Source organism: Pelobates fuscus, chromosome 4 (assembly GCF_036172605.1).
Source record: "Pelobates fuscus isolate aPelFus1 chromosome 4, aPelFus1.pri, whole genome shotgun sequence".
Taxonomy (NCBI): domain Eukaryota; kingdom Metazoa; phylum Chordata; class Amphibia; order Anura; family Pelobatidae; genus Pelobates; species Pelobates fuscus.
In genome coordinates, this window is record NC_086320.1 from 25,343,591 (window position 1) to 25,361,312 (window position 17,722).

The 17,722-nt window shown below is 39.5% G+C and overlaps 1 protein-coding gene across 2 annotated transcripts in view; it reads left to right on the forward strand.

Moving 5' to 3' along the window:
• The window catches only part of FAM135B (family with sequence similarity 135 member B), a 193,293-nt gene extending 178,227 nt beyond the window's left edge, over window positions 1-15,066 (forward strand). For both annotated transcript variants that reach the window (XM_063451034.1, XM_063451035.1), the window contains one exon: window positions 13,553-15,066. In XM_063451034.1, the coding sequence (XP_063307104.1) occupies window positions 13,553-13,758 (206 nt within the window). In that variant the 3' untranslated portion in view covers window positions 13,759-15,066. The remainder of the gene's footprint in view (window positions 1-13,552) is intronic.
• Window positions 15,067-17,722: the final 2,656 nt, after the last annotated feature.

Sequence of the window (17,722 nt, forward strand, 5' to 3'; positions counted from 1 at the left end):
GCCCGTGCCATCACCATGAGGCCGGGATGACCCCCACCGGCCGGGGTCGGGGGGGCAGGGCTGTGCCCCGGGCCGAGGGTTTCTCCGCATCGGAGCACTTATCGTGTGGCGGGGTGTCCCAGTAATGTGCAGTTCCATGGCGCCATGTTGCAAGAAATGGACGCCGGCGTTCAGGTGCCGCGTGTAGGCCTTACACGGCCCTCTCTGCCTGCCCAGTATGCAGTGAGTTTCGTGCGGGTATCGAGTGGGTGTCGGAGCCTCTCTCCCTTTAAGGATGGCGGGGAATGCTGCTTTTGAGTGGTCTGGGGCTGTATTCAGAGCTTTTTTCAGTAGTTTAATGCTGGAGCCCAAGCTGATGGCGTCCAGTCGGCGGTCTGGCCCCGCCCCCAGCTTTACATTTGTATCATATGAGCAATGTACATTAGATTCATTTTGACGAGGTTAAAATTCAAGTTTGATTTTGTTTGAAATAGCATTATATGCTAGTGAATTCTTTTGTAAAAGAAAAAATAAATATGTTAAGACCTGCAGGGGTGATGGTGCTGCGGTCTCTTGTTTCCTTTCCAGCTGCTGAGTACAAGTGATTATAGCTCCAGCAGGGGGGTAGAGATGAATACAGCTTCCCAGTAGATGGAATAGAATATTCTTTCCCCAAACATGAGCCAAGACTTCATGAAGGGTGTAACAGAACTAAAGCTTTATTGAAACAGGCTGGCTTTTATGGGGGATCCTCCTGCAAGAGGACCTCCCAAAACAAACAAACATATCACCAATCACTGTACAGTATTTTCTTAATACACGCCCTCCCTCTGCCTGGGAGATATTGAGATAAGTTAAGGAGTAAATCAATTATCTCCAGACAGAGGGCACACATTTTACCCAAACGTTGGAACACCCCTTTCCCCACAAGGTATCCCCACAAAATACATATCCCCTGATAGCCCCGATCTGGGAGGTGAACATATCCAAATTTCACCCAGATCGGTTCAGGGGTTCTCAAAAAGTGTGGAAGTCTTGTTTTACTGACCACACACGAGGCTCCTGCCCAAAACAGTTCCACGAATTCAGTGTGTGTGGTCGGTCAATTGGCAAAAAGGGCGAAAGCGGGCATAATACCGAATATACCCTCCTGGCCCATAGTAGCGATTGTTCCCCTGGTCCGTACAAACATAACTACCGAATGCCGCTCTTCTGGTGGTTTGGTAAGTAGGAGAAGCGTGCATTCGGTAGTTCTCAGCGGTACTTCGTGCGGTCGAGTGTCCGATTTTAGTTCCAGACACTCGACGACCAAGTCCCGCTGACTCGCCTCGTGCGAACAAGATGGCCGCCGTTTTCCTTTCCACGTGGCGTTCGGCTATACGAACAGCGGCCACCCAGGGAACACTTAATTGCAGCTGCTCTAGATCATAACAAGCCAGGAGGGAGGTCGGGGTTCGGTAGTCGCAAACTGCCGAACGAATAATCCACTATAGGCAGAAAAATTAAACGAAATACATAAAATTAGAAGAAAAGGTCGGAGGAGGTCCCTTTTTCTTCACATTACTCCCCCTTAGTTCCATGGGTCGGCATACCCGCCTAGACCCTGCCGGGTTGGCTAGGGGATGTCCGGGTGGTACCCTTAAGAGTCCAAGTCTGTCTGACGGGAAAGTCCATCAGCGTTACCGTTCTGTTTGCCCGGACGGTACCGTAGTGTAAAATTGTATGGTTGCAACGCTAAACTCCAGCGTTGTATGGTTGCAACGCTAAACTCTGGGATTGTCTCCAGAGACTCGGTTGAGCCAAATGAGGGGGTTGTGATCAGTCAGTAACGTAAAAGCGCGGCCATAGAGGTACGGTTGGAGTTTCTTTAAGGCCCATACCAACGCCAAGCATTCTTTTTCCACGGTGGCATAGCTGACCTCCTGAGGTAGTAACTTCCGACTGAGGTATGCCACCGGGTGTTCCATGCCATCTTCCCCCACCTGGCTCAGCACGGCTCCCAGCCCAAACTTTGTGCGGTCGAGTGTCCGATTTTAGTTCCAGACACTCGACGACCAAGTCCCGCTGACTCGCCTCGTGCGAACAAGATGGCCGCCGTTTTCCTTTCCACGTGGCGTTCGGCTATACGAACAGCGGCCACCCAGGGAACACTTAATTGCCGGTGCTTTAGATCATAACAAGCCAGGAGGGAGGTCGGGGTTCGGTAGTTGCAAACTGCCAAACGAATAATCCACTATAGGCATAAAAATGAAACAAAATACATAAAAATAGAAGAAAAGGTCCCTTTTTCTTCACAAAATAAAAAAAAAAAATATATATATATATATATATATATATATATATATATATATATACAACGATATTCTTGGCACTCACCCCTCAATGAACATCACTGTTACAATCTGCCTGGGTGCAACCTTGGCGTCATTATGTATAGTAAAATAGAAGGCAGGTGCACTCACAGGTCTTCATCCAAATGGTATTTTATTCTTAGCTGTGGTTTACATGTGTAGTAAAATCAATCAACGTTTCGACCCTATACAGGGTCTTTTTCAAGATCAAACTAACCGTGAAATAAACATGAATATATAGGCAAGTAAATGAAGTGAACTTACCTAACCGGTGTGTAGAAACAAACTCCCGCCCGGCCATCCGAAACCCGGAAGTGCGCTCGTGTGACCACGTGAATGGGCGTGATGACGCGGGTACTGTGCGTCGTTGCTAAGCAACGTAATCAACAAATCCTCCGTGAATCTTTACTTAGCCGCGAGCTTAACAACAGCTCTAGGGGGGATCGAGTGAATGTGTGAATTAAGTGCCTATTGTGATAGGAATCAATCTAATAGTAATACGAGATCCCTAAATTTAAAACATAACAAACAGGAGGATGTTGTAATTATGTACACTCTGAAAATCTGGATATCGTTTGTAAGACTAGAACAGCTGGAACATAAATAACTCGTGAATCAAGTGCACCTATTATACATGCAGTGTCAGTGAATATGCAAAAAGACAGTCCCAAAACACCAATGCCTCCAACAAAGCCTAGAAATACTAAACCAGATCTATAATGCCATATTAAATAATCTGTAGAATACATATTTATATGCATATAAATTAATCAGATAATTATAACAATTTAATCCACCATTATGATATACTACAAATATTACTAGGAACTTTATATTATTATTATTGACTTAATTGCAGAACATATCCTAAATCACTACTCTATGATTGTACAATATTAATGTGAATATATATCACTAAAAATTGAAGAATTATATTTACAGGTTGAGAATAGGCTGTGAATCTGTCTTATCCAAGACTAGGCATCCAATAAAACAGAGCCATTACCAAAGTTATAGTTACAATCTAACAGTAATAAACACCATATTTAAACTAAGAGAAGAGGAGAACCGATCCATGAAATTCTATAGTTATGTCATATACAAATACAATCATCTATCCACTTTAGAATGCTAAGACCTAAACCTCTGATAACAATCCTGGTACATGGTCGTGTCACAAGAACATCGAGTAGGTATTATATTCATTTAAACCTCTGGGCGTGACTGTGTCCAGGGTAAAGATCCAATAAGCTTCCCTTTGAAGTAGTGCTCTAGATCTGTCACCCCCACGGGACAACAGGGGGACATGATCTATGGCCATGAACTTCAGTGTGGGAAGTCTGTGTGAAGCTGCAAGATAATGTTTGGCTACTGGTTTGTCTGTTCTTGAATCTCTGAATGCTGTCATAATGCCAGATCTGTGACCGCGGATGCGATCACGAAGGGTAAGGTCCGTTTTCCCTACATAGGATAGCCCACATGGGCAAGTGATGAGGTAAATAACGTGATCCGTCGTACATGGTACACTGGGTGTCCCAGTAATGTGCAGTTCCATGGCGCCATCTTGCAAGAAATGGACGCCGGCGTTCAGGTGCCGCGTGTAGGCCTGACACGGCCCTCTCTGCCTGCCCAGTATGCAGTGAGTTTCGTGCGGGTATCGAGTGGGTGTCGGGGCCTCTCTCCCTTTAAGGGTGGAGGGGAATGCTGCTTTTGAGTGGTCTGGGGCTGTATTCAGAGCTTTTTTCAGTAGTTTAATGCTGGAGCCCAAGCTGATGGCGTCCAGTCGGCGGTCTGGCCCCGCCCCCAGCTTTACATTTGTATCATATGAGCAATGTACATTAGATTCATTTTGACGAGGTTAAAATTCAAGTTTGATTTTGTTTGAAATAGCATTATATGCTAGTGAATTCTTTTGTAAAAGAAAAAAAAAATATATATATATATATATATATATATATATAAAATCACCTACGTGTATCAAAAAGTAAAGATCAGGTCACTGCAGAGGCATAACATTTCATAAATATACATGTAGACTTCAAATATATAAATATGTATATATATGCATATATTTAAATTCTACATGCATATTTATGTAATATTTTTACATAATTAAGTAATTTATTGATTGCAATTTGGGGGACTTGCCTGACAACCCAGGCCGAAATTTAATTTGCTAGCACTGTATTTAACCCTATAACTTTCCATGCCACCCTAAAACCTGTACATGGGGGATACTGTTTTACTCGGGAGACTTCGCTGAACACAAATATTAGTGTTTCAAAACAGTAAAACATATCACAGTGATGAAATTGTCAGTAAAAGTGAAGTTTTTTGAATTTTTCACACACAAACGGCACTTTCACTGATGATATCATTGTTGGGATAAGTTTTACTGTTTTCAAACAGTAATATTTGTGTTCATCGAAGTCTCCCAAGAATAACAGTACCCCCATGTACAGGTTTTATAGTGGTTTTGAAAGTTACAGGGTCAAATATAAGGCAGTTTTTTCACATTTACATTTTCCAGATTGGTTATTTTGCCTTTAAGAGCATATGGTAGCCCAGGATTGAGAATTACCCCATGATGGCATACCATTTGCAAAAGAAGAAACCCCGAGGTATTGCAAATAGGGTATGTTCAGTCATTTTTAATAGCCACTTAGTCACAAACACTGTCCAAAGTTAGCGTTCATAATTGTATTTTTGCATTTTTAACACACAAACAAATATAAATGCTACATTTGGCCAGTGTTTGTAACTAAGTGGCTACTAAAAAAGACTGGAAATACCCCATATTGAATACCTTGTGTTGTCTACTTTTCAAAAATATATGGTTTGATGGCGGTAAATTGCATTGACCGACTTCAAAAATGTCCCAAATAGGACATGGGTGCATGAGGAACAGCTGTGAAAATTCCAAGTTGGAAAACTGGAATGAGCACCCTCCAAATAAGGTATTTTAGCCCCCAGAGAACCTGACACTCCTATACATCGGTGGTATCACTGTACTCAGGAGATATTGCTGAACACATATTGGAGTGTTCTTTGGCAGTAACCCTTAAAGTTTTCAGTATATGCATTCTTAAATTGCTATGTGTGTCAAAAAAAAATTGACATTTTTAAAAATTATTTTTTTATCATATTTTATCATTGTTTTATAGTAAATTATATGATATCATGAAAATAATGGTATCTTTAGAAGGACCATTTAATGGTGAGAAAAACTGTGTATAATATGTGTGAGTACATTAAATGAGTAAGAGGAAAATTACAGCTAAACACAAACACATCAGAAATGTAGGAAACAGCCCTGGTCCCAAACGGTAAGAACATTGAAAAGTGGTCTGGTCACTAAGGGGTTATAGTACGTTACATCTGATAGAAAATGAAACCATTTTGTTTTCATGCAGGCTGTGTCAGTCACAGCCAGGGGAGGTGCCACTAAATATTAACAAAAGGGATTTAACTCCTAAATGGCAGATAATTGAGCAGTGAGACTGCAGAGGCATGATCTATACACAAACTGCTTCATCGAACTAAAGTTGTTTTTGGAGACTCTAATGTCCCTTTAATTTTCATCTGGTCTGTTTCTTCTACTAACCTATTCAAGTGAGAGGCTGAATAAGTGCAGCTATAAAACACATCCATAAAGTATATGTTTATGGGTTTCCACCAGTTCACTTCTCACTATCGCTGGTCATGTAGAAGAACAAAGTAAGCAAATATAAAGCCTCTGTTACATGTAAATTGTATCTCATTTTCTGGACATAAAAGATTCTGCTATAAAATCAGCAGACCTGATTACAAAGTTGTTTTGCAATAAAAACATTGTGGATATGGTAACACTAATTATAACATCCATTAAAGGAGTCTGCAAATTCACAAATGCTCATTAGGTCTGCTTAACTGGACATAATAGAGTTGTTACATAAACAGGGTGAGTGACCAGGTTTTTTGAAAGATGCAATTCACATTCTGCAACATTGTATATATGGAAGATCATTAATTCAGAATAATTATTGTCAAATATTATACCTAATAGGATTTTATACAAGTCCTAAATGCACAACTTTTTATTTTTAAAAAAAAATACAATTAAAAAAAATATATATATATATGTATTATGGCAATTTGCCTGGATTTGTGGGAGGGGCTGGTTTGCTACCTCTAGCCTACTTAAGGCACTCCCCTCACCTTGCTCATTACCATTCGAGGTCAGAGTTGAATGAGGATCCACTTCCGGGTTCTCTCAGACGCCATCTTGGTTTTCTTACCCACAAGTTTTTCTGCAGCAAGGTGTGTCCAGGAATCCTGTTGCAGGCCTTTTCCGTCCGTCCAGCTTCTTACCCGGGTCTTCGTCGTAGATCGCGTCCCAGGGACTCCTAAACCGTAAGTCAGACCTACCTGTCACGCCAGGATCGGTTCCCATGGCGCACAGTACAGCACGGGTCCTCGCTTTACGGTTTTCTCGTCACAGTCGCATTTCAAAGCCTTTTTCGCGGTTTCATTTCTTACAAATTGTTTGGCTAAATTATGCGTATTAGAGAAGCGATCAATTGGCACAAACTGTTTTCCCCTTGCTTCATTTAAACGATTGTCATTTCGGTTTGTGTTTTCTGGTCGGCACTTATTCATAGTATATTCTATGCGTATTGCTGTTCGCATCAAAATGCATACGGTTAAGCTATTCATGCTAACTTCTGTTTCCCTTCATACTAAGATTTGGTTATTCTGCTATGTGTTCACATAGATCTTTTTCGTGAGTTACATTTCATAATTTCATGTATTTACATTTGGTTAAAAAGTTGCTTGGTTAAATAGACAGACCATTTTCATGCTATTTTTAAGGTATCACTTATTACATCAAGGGTATGAAACCAGCTAACATTTCTGTATAGACCATTGGACTCCCACGCTTACTAGAGTTTTTTTTTTTTTTTTTTATAAATTATCCATTTCATTACAATTAAATCAGCCTACGTTACAGGCCTCATTTCTTTGTTGTTAATCATGACACATAAGGATTTCATTCCTTTTCATGCATACTCGGGTTGAATCATACGTACTGATCCAACCAATCATACGTTTCCTGCACAGTAATATACATATATATATATATAACTTACATTTTATGTTCCCCTCACTCATGCCAAACATGAGTCAAAGCCATGCCAACATTTCTAAATAACACATATCTATTGCATAGTATCAACATTTTTTTTGCAATCATACGCAAGCAAACCTTAAAACATTGCTGCTACAGGCTATAAGTCTGTTTTCTTTCCAACAATCCACACTCATCATACTACTTCTTTTACCCATTTCAGGCTGTCAAGCTTATATATATTTGCTCCACACGGGTTTTTCCTGTGAATTTGTCATACTACCAGGTACGTACACCTGCTCATATGGTATTTCTACCATACATTTCATATCATCCCCCTAGGTTAGAGTGCTGGCAATAAGGTCATAGGCATCCCAATAGGTATTTACCCCTTCTTGGCAATCGCCATCAGTTAGTGGTCCCGCAAGGCCAACACCCCGCCTCAAAGTTTCAGAGGCAAACACCCATCGGGCCACACGTTAGATAGCCACCTCGCATGTTGCATAGAGAGGGCCTCACCTGCCACTCCCTTCCCCTGTTTTCTGTCTTACAGTCACCGAGAGGCCTAAAACTCCTGCCACTACGACAAGTGGCCTCAATAACCCCTCGCGCCAATGCATAGACAGAGCCTCTCAAGCTGCTTGGCAATTAGCAGGGCCTCATCTGTCACCAAACAAGTATAATGTTTTCGTCATCCGGCCTAGCAAGCCTGCCCTTAAAGTTTGGTGGTTTCCTATACTAATTAATTGGTGGTTTGGTGGTTTCCTATACTAATTAATTGTTTTGTTTATAGTATGTCTCAGGAAGGGGTAGATGATTTCTCCCTGCCTAGCAACCCGATTAGAGCTGTCACTCCCACACAAGGAGGAGAGCTAGCCAGTCCAGCATCGATCAGATCCTGGACGATCCCACGTATAACCACGGAATTGAGGAGACGACAAATCCCCTACCCCGCTACAGCAAGGAAAGCAGAACTTTTCAAACTGCTACGCACATCTACAAATAACATGGATGCAGGGGAAGGACCTAGCCAGTCCAACCCAGGAGATATACATGCCATGTTATCCTCACTCATGGTGTCCATGAGCAAGGTCAACTCCAGGCTGGAGAAACTTGAGTCGGTCACCACGGCCCTTACTCTAGCAGGGCCACCCACTGCTGCTTCACAAGCACCAGCTGACTTGCCATTAGTTGCTCCAGCCATCACCCTGGATGACCAGGAAGTTAGCCCGGCTCATATGATACCTGAACATACAAAAAGGGATATCCTGGAAGGTAAAGACGTCAACCTGGCTTCCCTGTTGATTGCCTCCCAGGATATTGTTGAGAATAAAATGTATGCTTATGATGATGTATCTGTTGTTGTCAGGTCTAGGGATGCCCGCCTAAACAGGAAACTGACTATGTCACGATTCTAAGAACCAAACAGGCTGACAGGTCACAGAGAGGACGGGTGCTATACCGGTCCTTAGAGTGGCCGGGCTAAGCACACTAAGAATGGTGAGGAGACAAGTCAAGTAAAGGGAGCCAGAAAACAGGAGAACGAGAAACAAGCCGAGGTCAAAGGAGAGGAGAAGACAGGATAATCGGAATAACGAGCAAAACAATCGGTAACCAGAGAGCAACACGAGAAAACTGCAGTACAGGTATCACAAGAGCACAGGACACTGAGAGACAGGAAAGGTAAGTATAAATACCCTAGGTTTAATTCTGATTGGATAACTTCCAATCAGAATTAACAATCACACGTGGGAGATATCTAAGCCTCCCACTGTGATTGTGGTACTGTTGCTTTAATGCCGGGTCACTCATGTGACCCCGGCGTTTGCATAAATTAACGACCTTCCAGCGTGCAGCGTTATACATGCTGCCGCTGGGAGGCGTGGAGGATGCGAGCGGCGGAGAGGAGACGCCGCTTGCCGACAGGTAGGAGGAGGAGAGACTGCGGGCGGCGATGGACTGAGGGTGAGTGCTGCAAGTTGCGTGCAGCCTCCCCTCATAGCCGCCCGCGGACCCCTGACAAACTATCCCTGAAGTTGTACTAGCTTTTGGTATTTACAGGGATGTCATCTGTGCGGTCTATCCCAACAGAAGAGAGAAGTTTGATCTCTTTATGCACAAGCTGGTAGACCTGGGCAACAAATATGGTGGTTCAGCCTTCTTTGACTACCATAGGTATTTTTCTGCAAAAGTGTCTGGAACCTTCTCCCAGTATGGAACACGATCCAACTGGGGAAGGATTGATACCGTCATTTTTTGCAGACACTTTGCAGGTCTTAGAACACCGGCTTGTGCATACTGCTCCTTCACAGCCCATACTACAAACTTTTGTCCCAACACGGCGGACGAACATGCCTCCACACAAGGGGCTAGTTCCTCTGGGGTTCCAGAGAAGTTGTCACAAGACAAACTGGGACGCCCAATCAAGTTTCTGGGCAAGTCCCAGATATGTAATAATTTTAATGTTGGGTCTTGTAATTACAGTGGATGAAGACTTTTGCATGTCTGTTCAAAATGTTTTAGGGCACATGCAAAGACCATGTGTCCAAATAAAATGTATTCCAAGCCTTATCTAACGTCCATTAATATGCCAGTATCCACTGCATGTATGTCTCAGCACCCATCTAGACACCTAATAGACTTTCTTATCTCTGGTTTAACAGAAGGCTTCCATACAGGTATCCTACACTTACCAGTCGGAACTCTGGAATGCCCTAATCTACAATCCGCCCAACACAACCCCACAGTGGTTGACACCCTCATAGCTCAAGAAGTGGCTGAAGGCTTCGTATTGGGGCCTTTCAAAACTCCCCCATTCACAGAATGGCGCACTAACTCCATTGGTATTGTCACAGGGAAATCTTCCCAAAAACAGAGACTCATCATTGACTTATCAGCACCCCACTCATCGGCCAACCCCAGTCTTAATTCCATCATCCCCTCTGAGGAATTCTCCCTGCAATACACCACCATAGATCACGCCATTACCGCTATCATACAAGCAGGGGTTGGAGCCTGGCTCAGTAAGACCGACATTACCAACGCCTTTAAATTACTACCAATCCACCCCACACTGTGGCACCTGCATGGCATCAAGTGGTCCGGGAACTACTATTTTTTTCTCCCGGTTAACCTTTGGGTCCAAAAGTAGCCCAGCTATTTTTGACACATTTGCCGAAGCATTATGCTGATTACTATTGAACATAGCCAGATGCCCTACGGTATTACATTACCTGGACGATTTCCTACTGGTCGAGGAGAACACTTCCCCTCCTACTAGTCTCAAAGCTACCACTAAGCTATTTGAGCAACTAGGTGTACCTATCTCCCCTAAGAAAACAGAGGGGCCAGACACGGTTATCACTTTTCTGGGTATCCAATTAGACTCTGCCACAATGCAAGCGAGCCTACCACACGATAAGATAGTGAATATTCTCACTTACATAAACAGCTACCTTCAGCTCGATACTTGCAACCGCAAAGAGCTACAGTCTCTGCTGGGATCACTAAATTTTGCTATGCGCATCATACCTCAAGGCCGCTCCTTTATATCATGACTATTGCATCTTTTTCCACTTTTCCTACATGACACGCACAGGTTGTCCTTAGATACCCAAGCTACAGCAGATCTAAACATGTAGAAGAGATTTTTATCCACTTGGAATGGTAAAAGTATGTTCCTCCCTCAATTGACTGACTCATCTCCCACCATTTGGTCAGATGCGGCATCTACCACTGGTTTTGCAGCAATTTTTGGGAACGAATGGCTTTGGGGCAGCTGGCTTTCAGCAGTTCAGGATTTGGAAGGTTTTTCCACTACCTCAGCTCTTTTTGAGATCTATCCCATTGTGGCGGCTGCCGTAGCATGGGGTCATTTATGGGCAAACATGCCAGTTCGTTGCTACTCAGATAACCAGGCAACCTGTCACATCATCAACAAAGGTCGTTCCAAATCCCTTACGATCATGAGATTTCTGAGGAGACTCACTTGGTTGGCAGCTTGTCATAATTTTTTCCTATGTTGTTTCCATGTTCCAGGTGTATGTAACACAGCTGCTGACAATTTGTCTCGCTTTAAATTTCAGGCGTTTCATCAAGCACTCCCGTCAGCTGCGCCCACAGCCACCACCACTCCAACATTTCAACAACTCATACTGGACTAGAAACCATCATGCAGCATAGCAGGACATTGTCCCAATTGGCACTTTCAAACAATACACACAAAACATACAACAAAGCTTTCACACTATTCAAAAGATTCCTTCTGGAACATAACATCATGCAACCATTTGTTATGACATCTTTTTTGGGGTTTGCTTCCGTTTGCCACCTTAAACTTAAAATGTCATATAACACCATTAGACTCTATCTCACTGGCATTCAACACCACATGCTAATCTTACACCCAAATAACAACAGTTTCATGGCCTCTCACCAAATTAAGACCATACTCAGAGGTATTCAGAAATCAGAACCCACACATACAGCCCAGAGGCTACCCATAGATAACCATATCTTTAAAGCATTATTTAACCTGCTTGACTTAAAACCGTTTGACACCAATACAAACTCCATCATCAAAACAGCAATATACATAGTTTTCTATGGATTTCTAAGACCGAGAGAATTCACTACAACCTCCACGACCCAAACTACTCCTTTCCTCCTCTATTCCCACTTGACAAAACATATGGATCATTACATCCTGACTTTACCTCACTCCAAAACCAGTCAGCACATACCCGTAAACATTCAGTACTATCCCACGCACAACAGATGGTGTCCAGTCAGGGTTCTTGATGCCTACATACAGCATTATAACTTACTACCCTCACAACCATTACTACAGCTGCAAGGTTCAGTACTCACCACTACAACCTTCATGACCTATGTCAGGTCTTTGCTCACACAACTGGGCCTCAACGCAGCCAACTACTCAGGGCACTCCTTTCGTATAGGAGCCGCGTCCACAGCCTCCAGTGTAAACATCCCAACTCATGTTATCAAAACACTGGGGCGCTGGAAGCCATCCGCTTCCTCACGGTACATACCAAACCCAGTACAAGAATTAAGGGATGCTTTCAAAAACATGTCTGGTTGATAAAATGTATATTTATTGGTTGTCTGTAAATAAATTTGTTTACTTCAATGTTGCCCTCTTCTTTCTCAGGCCTACCTCATCGTCGGTTCTGGCACACCACAACCGACTTGCTATTTTATTATCCTACATTTATCTATGGTATTTCACACTGTACTATCATAAGCACCTAACACAAATATATATATATATATATATATATATATATATATATATATTATTTATTTATACAATATTTTACCAGGAAAGATACATTGAGATTTCTCTCATTTTCAAGTATGTCCTGGGTCCACAAAACTTGGCATTGATACTATAGGGTACAATAAAATACAAAAAACAATACACAAGATATACAAAATTTAACATAGAGCAGGTAGGAAATACATAATCAACCATAACACGTTATATATATATCAATAGAGTAAGGTACGTGTTTATTAAATTAATTTATAGGCCATGTGTAGTTGTATATTAGTTAAAAATATATTATTTGTTACAAGTGAAAAGTTTTATTTGATTTTTATTTCTTGGAGAGGCAGTTTATAAAAGCCAGATGTTTTAAAATGTATTATATTGTGCTATCCCTTTTTTTTTATTATTATAAAGGACCATCTACTTGAGTTGGAGTTTGGAATTCTATGGCTAATAATATATATATTAACTAGCTGCTGTAATACAATATAAATTATTCAGTATGCTACATATAAACATGCTTACTTTGTTTAATAATGATTATTAATTATTAAAATAATATTAAGTGTTTGTGCTGTGGCTACTTAATTGAGCATTAGAGAACGTGATACACTAAAGAAAAGAAAAATACTTAAAGTAGGGTTTTTATTTTGCACTCTGCAGATATCAAAATTGATTGATACCCTATAACACCACATGTTTTAATTGAAGCTGGCAAAATCTACTTTTTATTTAAGAATTCTTATTTATTATAAATTTATTGACTCATCAGATGAGATACAACTATAAACAAAATAGTGTGATATGTAATTCTTTTCATTTCAGGTCCAGTTTACACAGAAATGATAAATAATCTCCTACAACCCGTGATAGATTCTAAGGACTGCACCTTGATACGACACAATGTTTTTCACGCACTCCCGAACACAGCGAATACGCTGATTGGACGCGCAGCGCACATAGCTGTTCTGGACTCTGAATTATTCCTGGAAAAGTTTTTTCTGGTGGCAGGACTCAGCTACTTCAAATAGCTTGTTTTATTTGGTTCTTTGGCAGATGAATTAACCCTGCAGAAACAAAAAGTTCAGTATCTGAAATGGGGCAGACGTATACGTAAAGATATTATATATTGCATATAGTAATTATATACATATAATATATTTTTATCATTTTACTTTGTAATTCTCTTGCGTTTTGAAACACAATGAGATGGATCTGTTATTGATATTCGCCAAATCATTGTATAGATACAGTTTGAAGATGTACTTGACCTTGTTCGGTGTACATTATTTTGCAAATTCAAGCTATAAGCCTGTGCTTTTCTTTTCCTTTCCATTCATTGGATTTCAAATATTCTGCCTGTTTTTCCTACTTATTGTATAAGATATGCCAATTCTATCTCTGTAGTAAAGGTTGTACTTTCTATTCACTTTTCAACAATTGAGCCCTGAACATTCTAGCCATTTTTAGATTTATATTAGGCATTCTACCCAGTATGACTTACTTTATCCACCATACTAATTAAACACCTTATAAGCTGACACGATAAGTCTATCACTGTTGCCCAAATATGGATGGAATTGATAATGCTGACTTGGAAGTGTCAATTCCATATAAGTATTATGATAATCCAAAGGTGGTTTCTACATGCCTAGGGTACCACTGTTTTTTGTCAAACCATTAAAAAAAGGTTTTACACAAAAATAGGCAACAGCGAATGACATACTAGCACCATAAGCACAACAACATGCTGATGTAGCTATGGTGCTCCGAATGTCCCTTTAAGTGTGTGTATAGACCATTGGAAAGCTAGACTGCAATATATTGCTTTTATTTCTGGCATGTTAAAATTCAGGATTCATTTGCATCCCTGACCTTGTTGTCATTACAGAAAACAGAAACCGCTGATGTCTCCTTGCATTATTTTGCCTGTCAAGTACCTTGTTCTATCTCCTCAAACTGATAAAGCAAAACTTCAAAATTTAATGCAAATAGATCATGTAAGCAAACACATTACACTATTTATCAACACATTATGCTGCACTGAATTTGTATATTACTAACAACTCGAAAGATTAAATATCATTCCATATCAGAATGTGAAGGGCCAAAGCTACTTATTGAATACAACACTTACTTATTATACATATAAACAAAGTGAAGCATCAAAAAAAGAACTCTTCTGTGTGATAAAACTTATGAATAGGAATACCGTAATAGTTCTGTTAATATCACCAAATCCAGGAGACTCTGTGAACTTAAAGCACCTCTAAAGTCCCCCAATCCACCTCATCTCAATGAAGACGTCTGAGTGCACTGGTCTTGTCATGTTAACCCTGCCACAAGAGGCGCTTTCGCTGCAACGACTGAGCAAAACGTGGTCATATAACATTGCAGCTCATAGGAGAGCAATGAATGTAATGCTTTCACCGTGCACGTGCTTCAGGTCCCCAATGCTCCTCCATGAGGAACATTAGAGTGGACCAGCGATGGTGGAAGCAACACCTCTTCATAGAGGTTGCAGGTGGTTGGAGTCTCAATGCTGGAAATGTTTTAAAAAATAATTTTTAAGGCAAATGATGTGGCTGAATCTAAGTAGTGACAGAGGCACTATAGCTTTAGGAATATAGGTTTGCATTCCTAATGCTATAAGTGTTCCTTGAAGCTTTTAATACAATTTGAACCAATGGGAAGTATTACATTTATCATGTTTAATACTGTCAAATTAATTGTTACCTATTGTATACTAACCCGGTTATGAAAGTGGACAATGATCACAATGTCAATTCCACAGAATATTAATAATTAATTCTTTACATTATTTATAATGTGTTTTTTTTATGTTAAAAAGAAAGGTGTGCTCAACATCCACAAATTCTTTAATGTTCACCTTCTAAGATTGTATCCATGCCATGACACTTTAGACGTATAGAGACTACAGGCTTTGCCAATAAAATATAGAATATTATAGAATATATTCAAACAAAATTCTGGAGCAGAGTTTGCAGATAAATATCAATATCTCAAATAAATGAGACCGATTCCGACCTGAATCATTTATAAATTAGATCGGCGTTCATATGTACTGCATCCAGTATCGTCACCTTTTAAAGGGGAATATAATATAATATATATATATATGTACATTGTTTGTATAGGAACTTGTATTATATATTTGTTGGTGAATCATAAACATATTTATTTTAGCAATCTTTATTAAGAAAGAAAAAACAATTAAATATTTTTATACATACATTTTCACAACATACTCATATTTTCGTTTCAATTGAGATATTATTTTTATTAAAAAAAATAAAAGCATTCCATATAATTTTATCATGAAATTCAGGATTCCTGATTATGAGGACTTTTTTTTGTAGGTAAATGTTTTCTTGATTGTATGTTTGATGATTGACTGAATACTTACGGGATATATTAGCTGTGTACAAAAGCAGAATTAGCAAAAAAAAATCAAGAACATAAAACAGAACAGGCAAATATATATATATATTTGTTGTATATAAATCAGAATGCTGTTAACAAAAAGTATATTTTTCCAATTCTTCTGAATTCATGTTGATCATTCAAGCAATAACTGTTATGGTATCAATAAAATTGGTATTTGAAAAGGGCAGTTGCAACCTATTGTAAATATTGTATATTTAATCTGTATATGATGCTTTTACTTAGACAAATTATATAGTAAAATGATAAACATCTGAATGTGCTAATGACATATTGTATTGACATTTCAAAATGTTTTAGATGTTCATTTCTAATACATGTTAGTATTTACTAATTCTATTAATGAACATACCTATATTTATATATGCTATAGATACTCGAGTGATACGTTGTTTTGTTATCAATGCCTTTTATGATTGGTTGAGATGATTGCGCTAAATTATCAATATTTATAAAAATGGTTATTTTTTTTTCTTTAATAATCTTTATTGTAAAGGTTTACCCTTTCTTTTCTCTTTTTTTTTCCATACAAAAAAGACAATACATTACAATAATTACATACAAATTTGACCAAAAACAAACAATACTTTGACTTACAAATCTACATAGACAAGACAATGCAGCAAAAGAGAGGGGAGCAAACATATCGGGTGAGAGTGTATATCTTATAACTTATATTGTCCAAAGTATAGACAATCAAACACGGTTTCACTTTTAGTTTATATAGAAATTAATTTTAATAAACCAAATATTTATTAAGAACTCTGTTTGTTGATCAACTCCCAACATTTCATCCAAACAGTTGTTTTTCTACTTAGTTTTTGTTTGCTCAGCAATAATCCCATTTTTATTTGAAACCTAAGCTGGGCTCTAACTTGATCCCAAGGAACGTCCCTGTCAATTTTCCATCCTCTCGCAATCACAATTTTAGCTGCTAAGAAAAGGTGAATAAGGATAATTTTCAAATCATGCGCCATTACTGGCCAATTTAGATGGAGTAGGACGACCTCTGGAGAGAGCGTCAGCTTAAGATTCAAATCTAGGAACACAAACCTTTGTATATTGAAAAAAAAATGGTTATTTTTTAATGATTTGGCTAACTTACTCACCAGATATGAGAAGCTCATAAGTTAAATATCTCCTATAGTTACACAATAATAACATAAATTTCAACACAAAACTAACACATATTCACATAATTAGTAGAAAACATGTGTTCCCACTGATGTCAATTAGTGAATTAAGATAAATAGATCAGTGACTGAATATGTCAAATCTAACAATTAAGGGCAAGAATAGGTAATTTATATACTGGGCATAAAATTCCCCAGAATGAAGAGAATCTACATTAAAGGGTTACTCAAACCACCATGACCACTTTGGTAATTTGAAGTGTTCATGGTGGGAGGAGTCAGTATGTGTAGTTTTTCTGATTGAAACACTGCACATGAAGACATATTGGTAATTGTGTGCCAAGTGAAAGTTGCACTCGGCTCCGGACTGCCTAATTTCAATTCTGTGCATATTTAA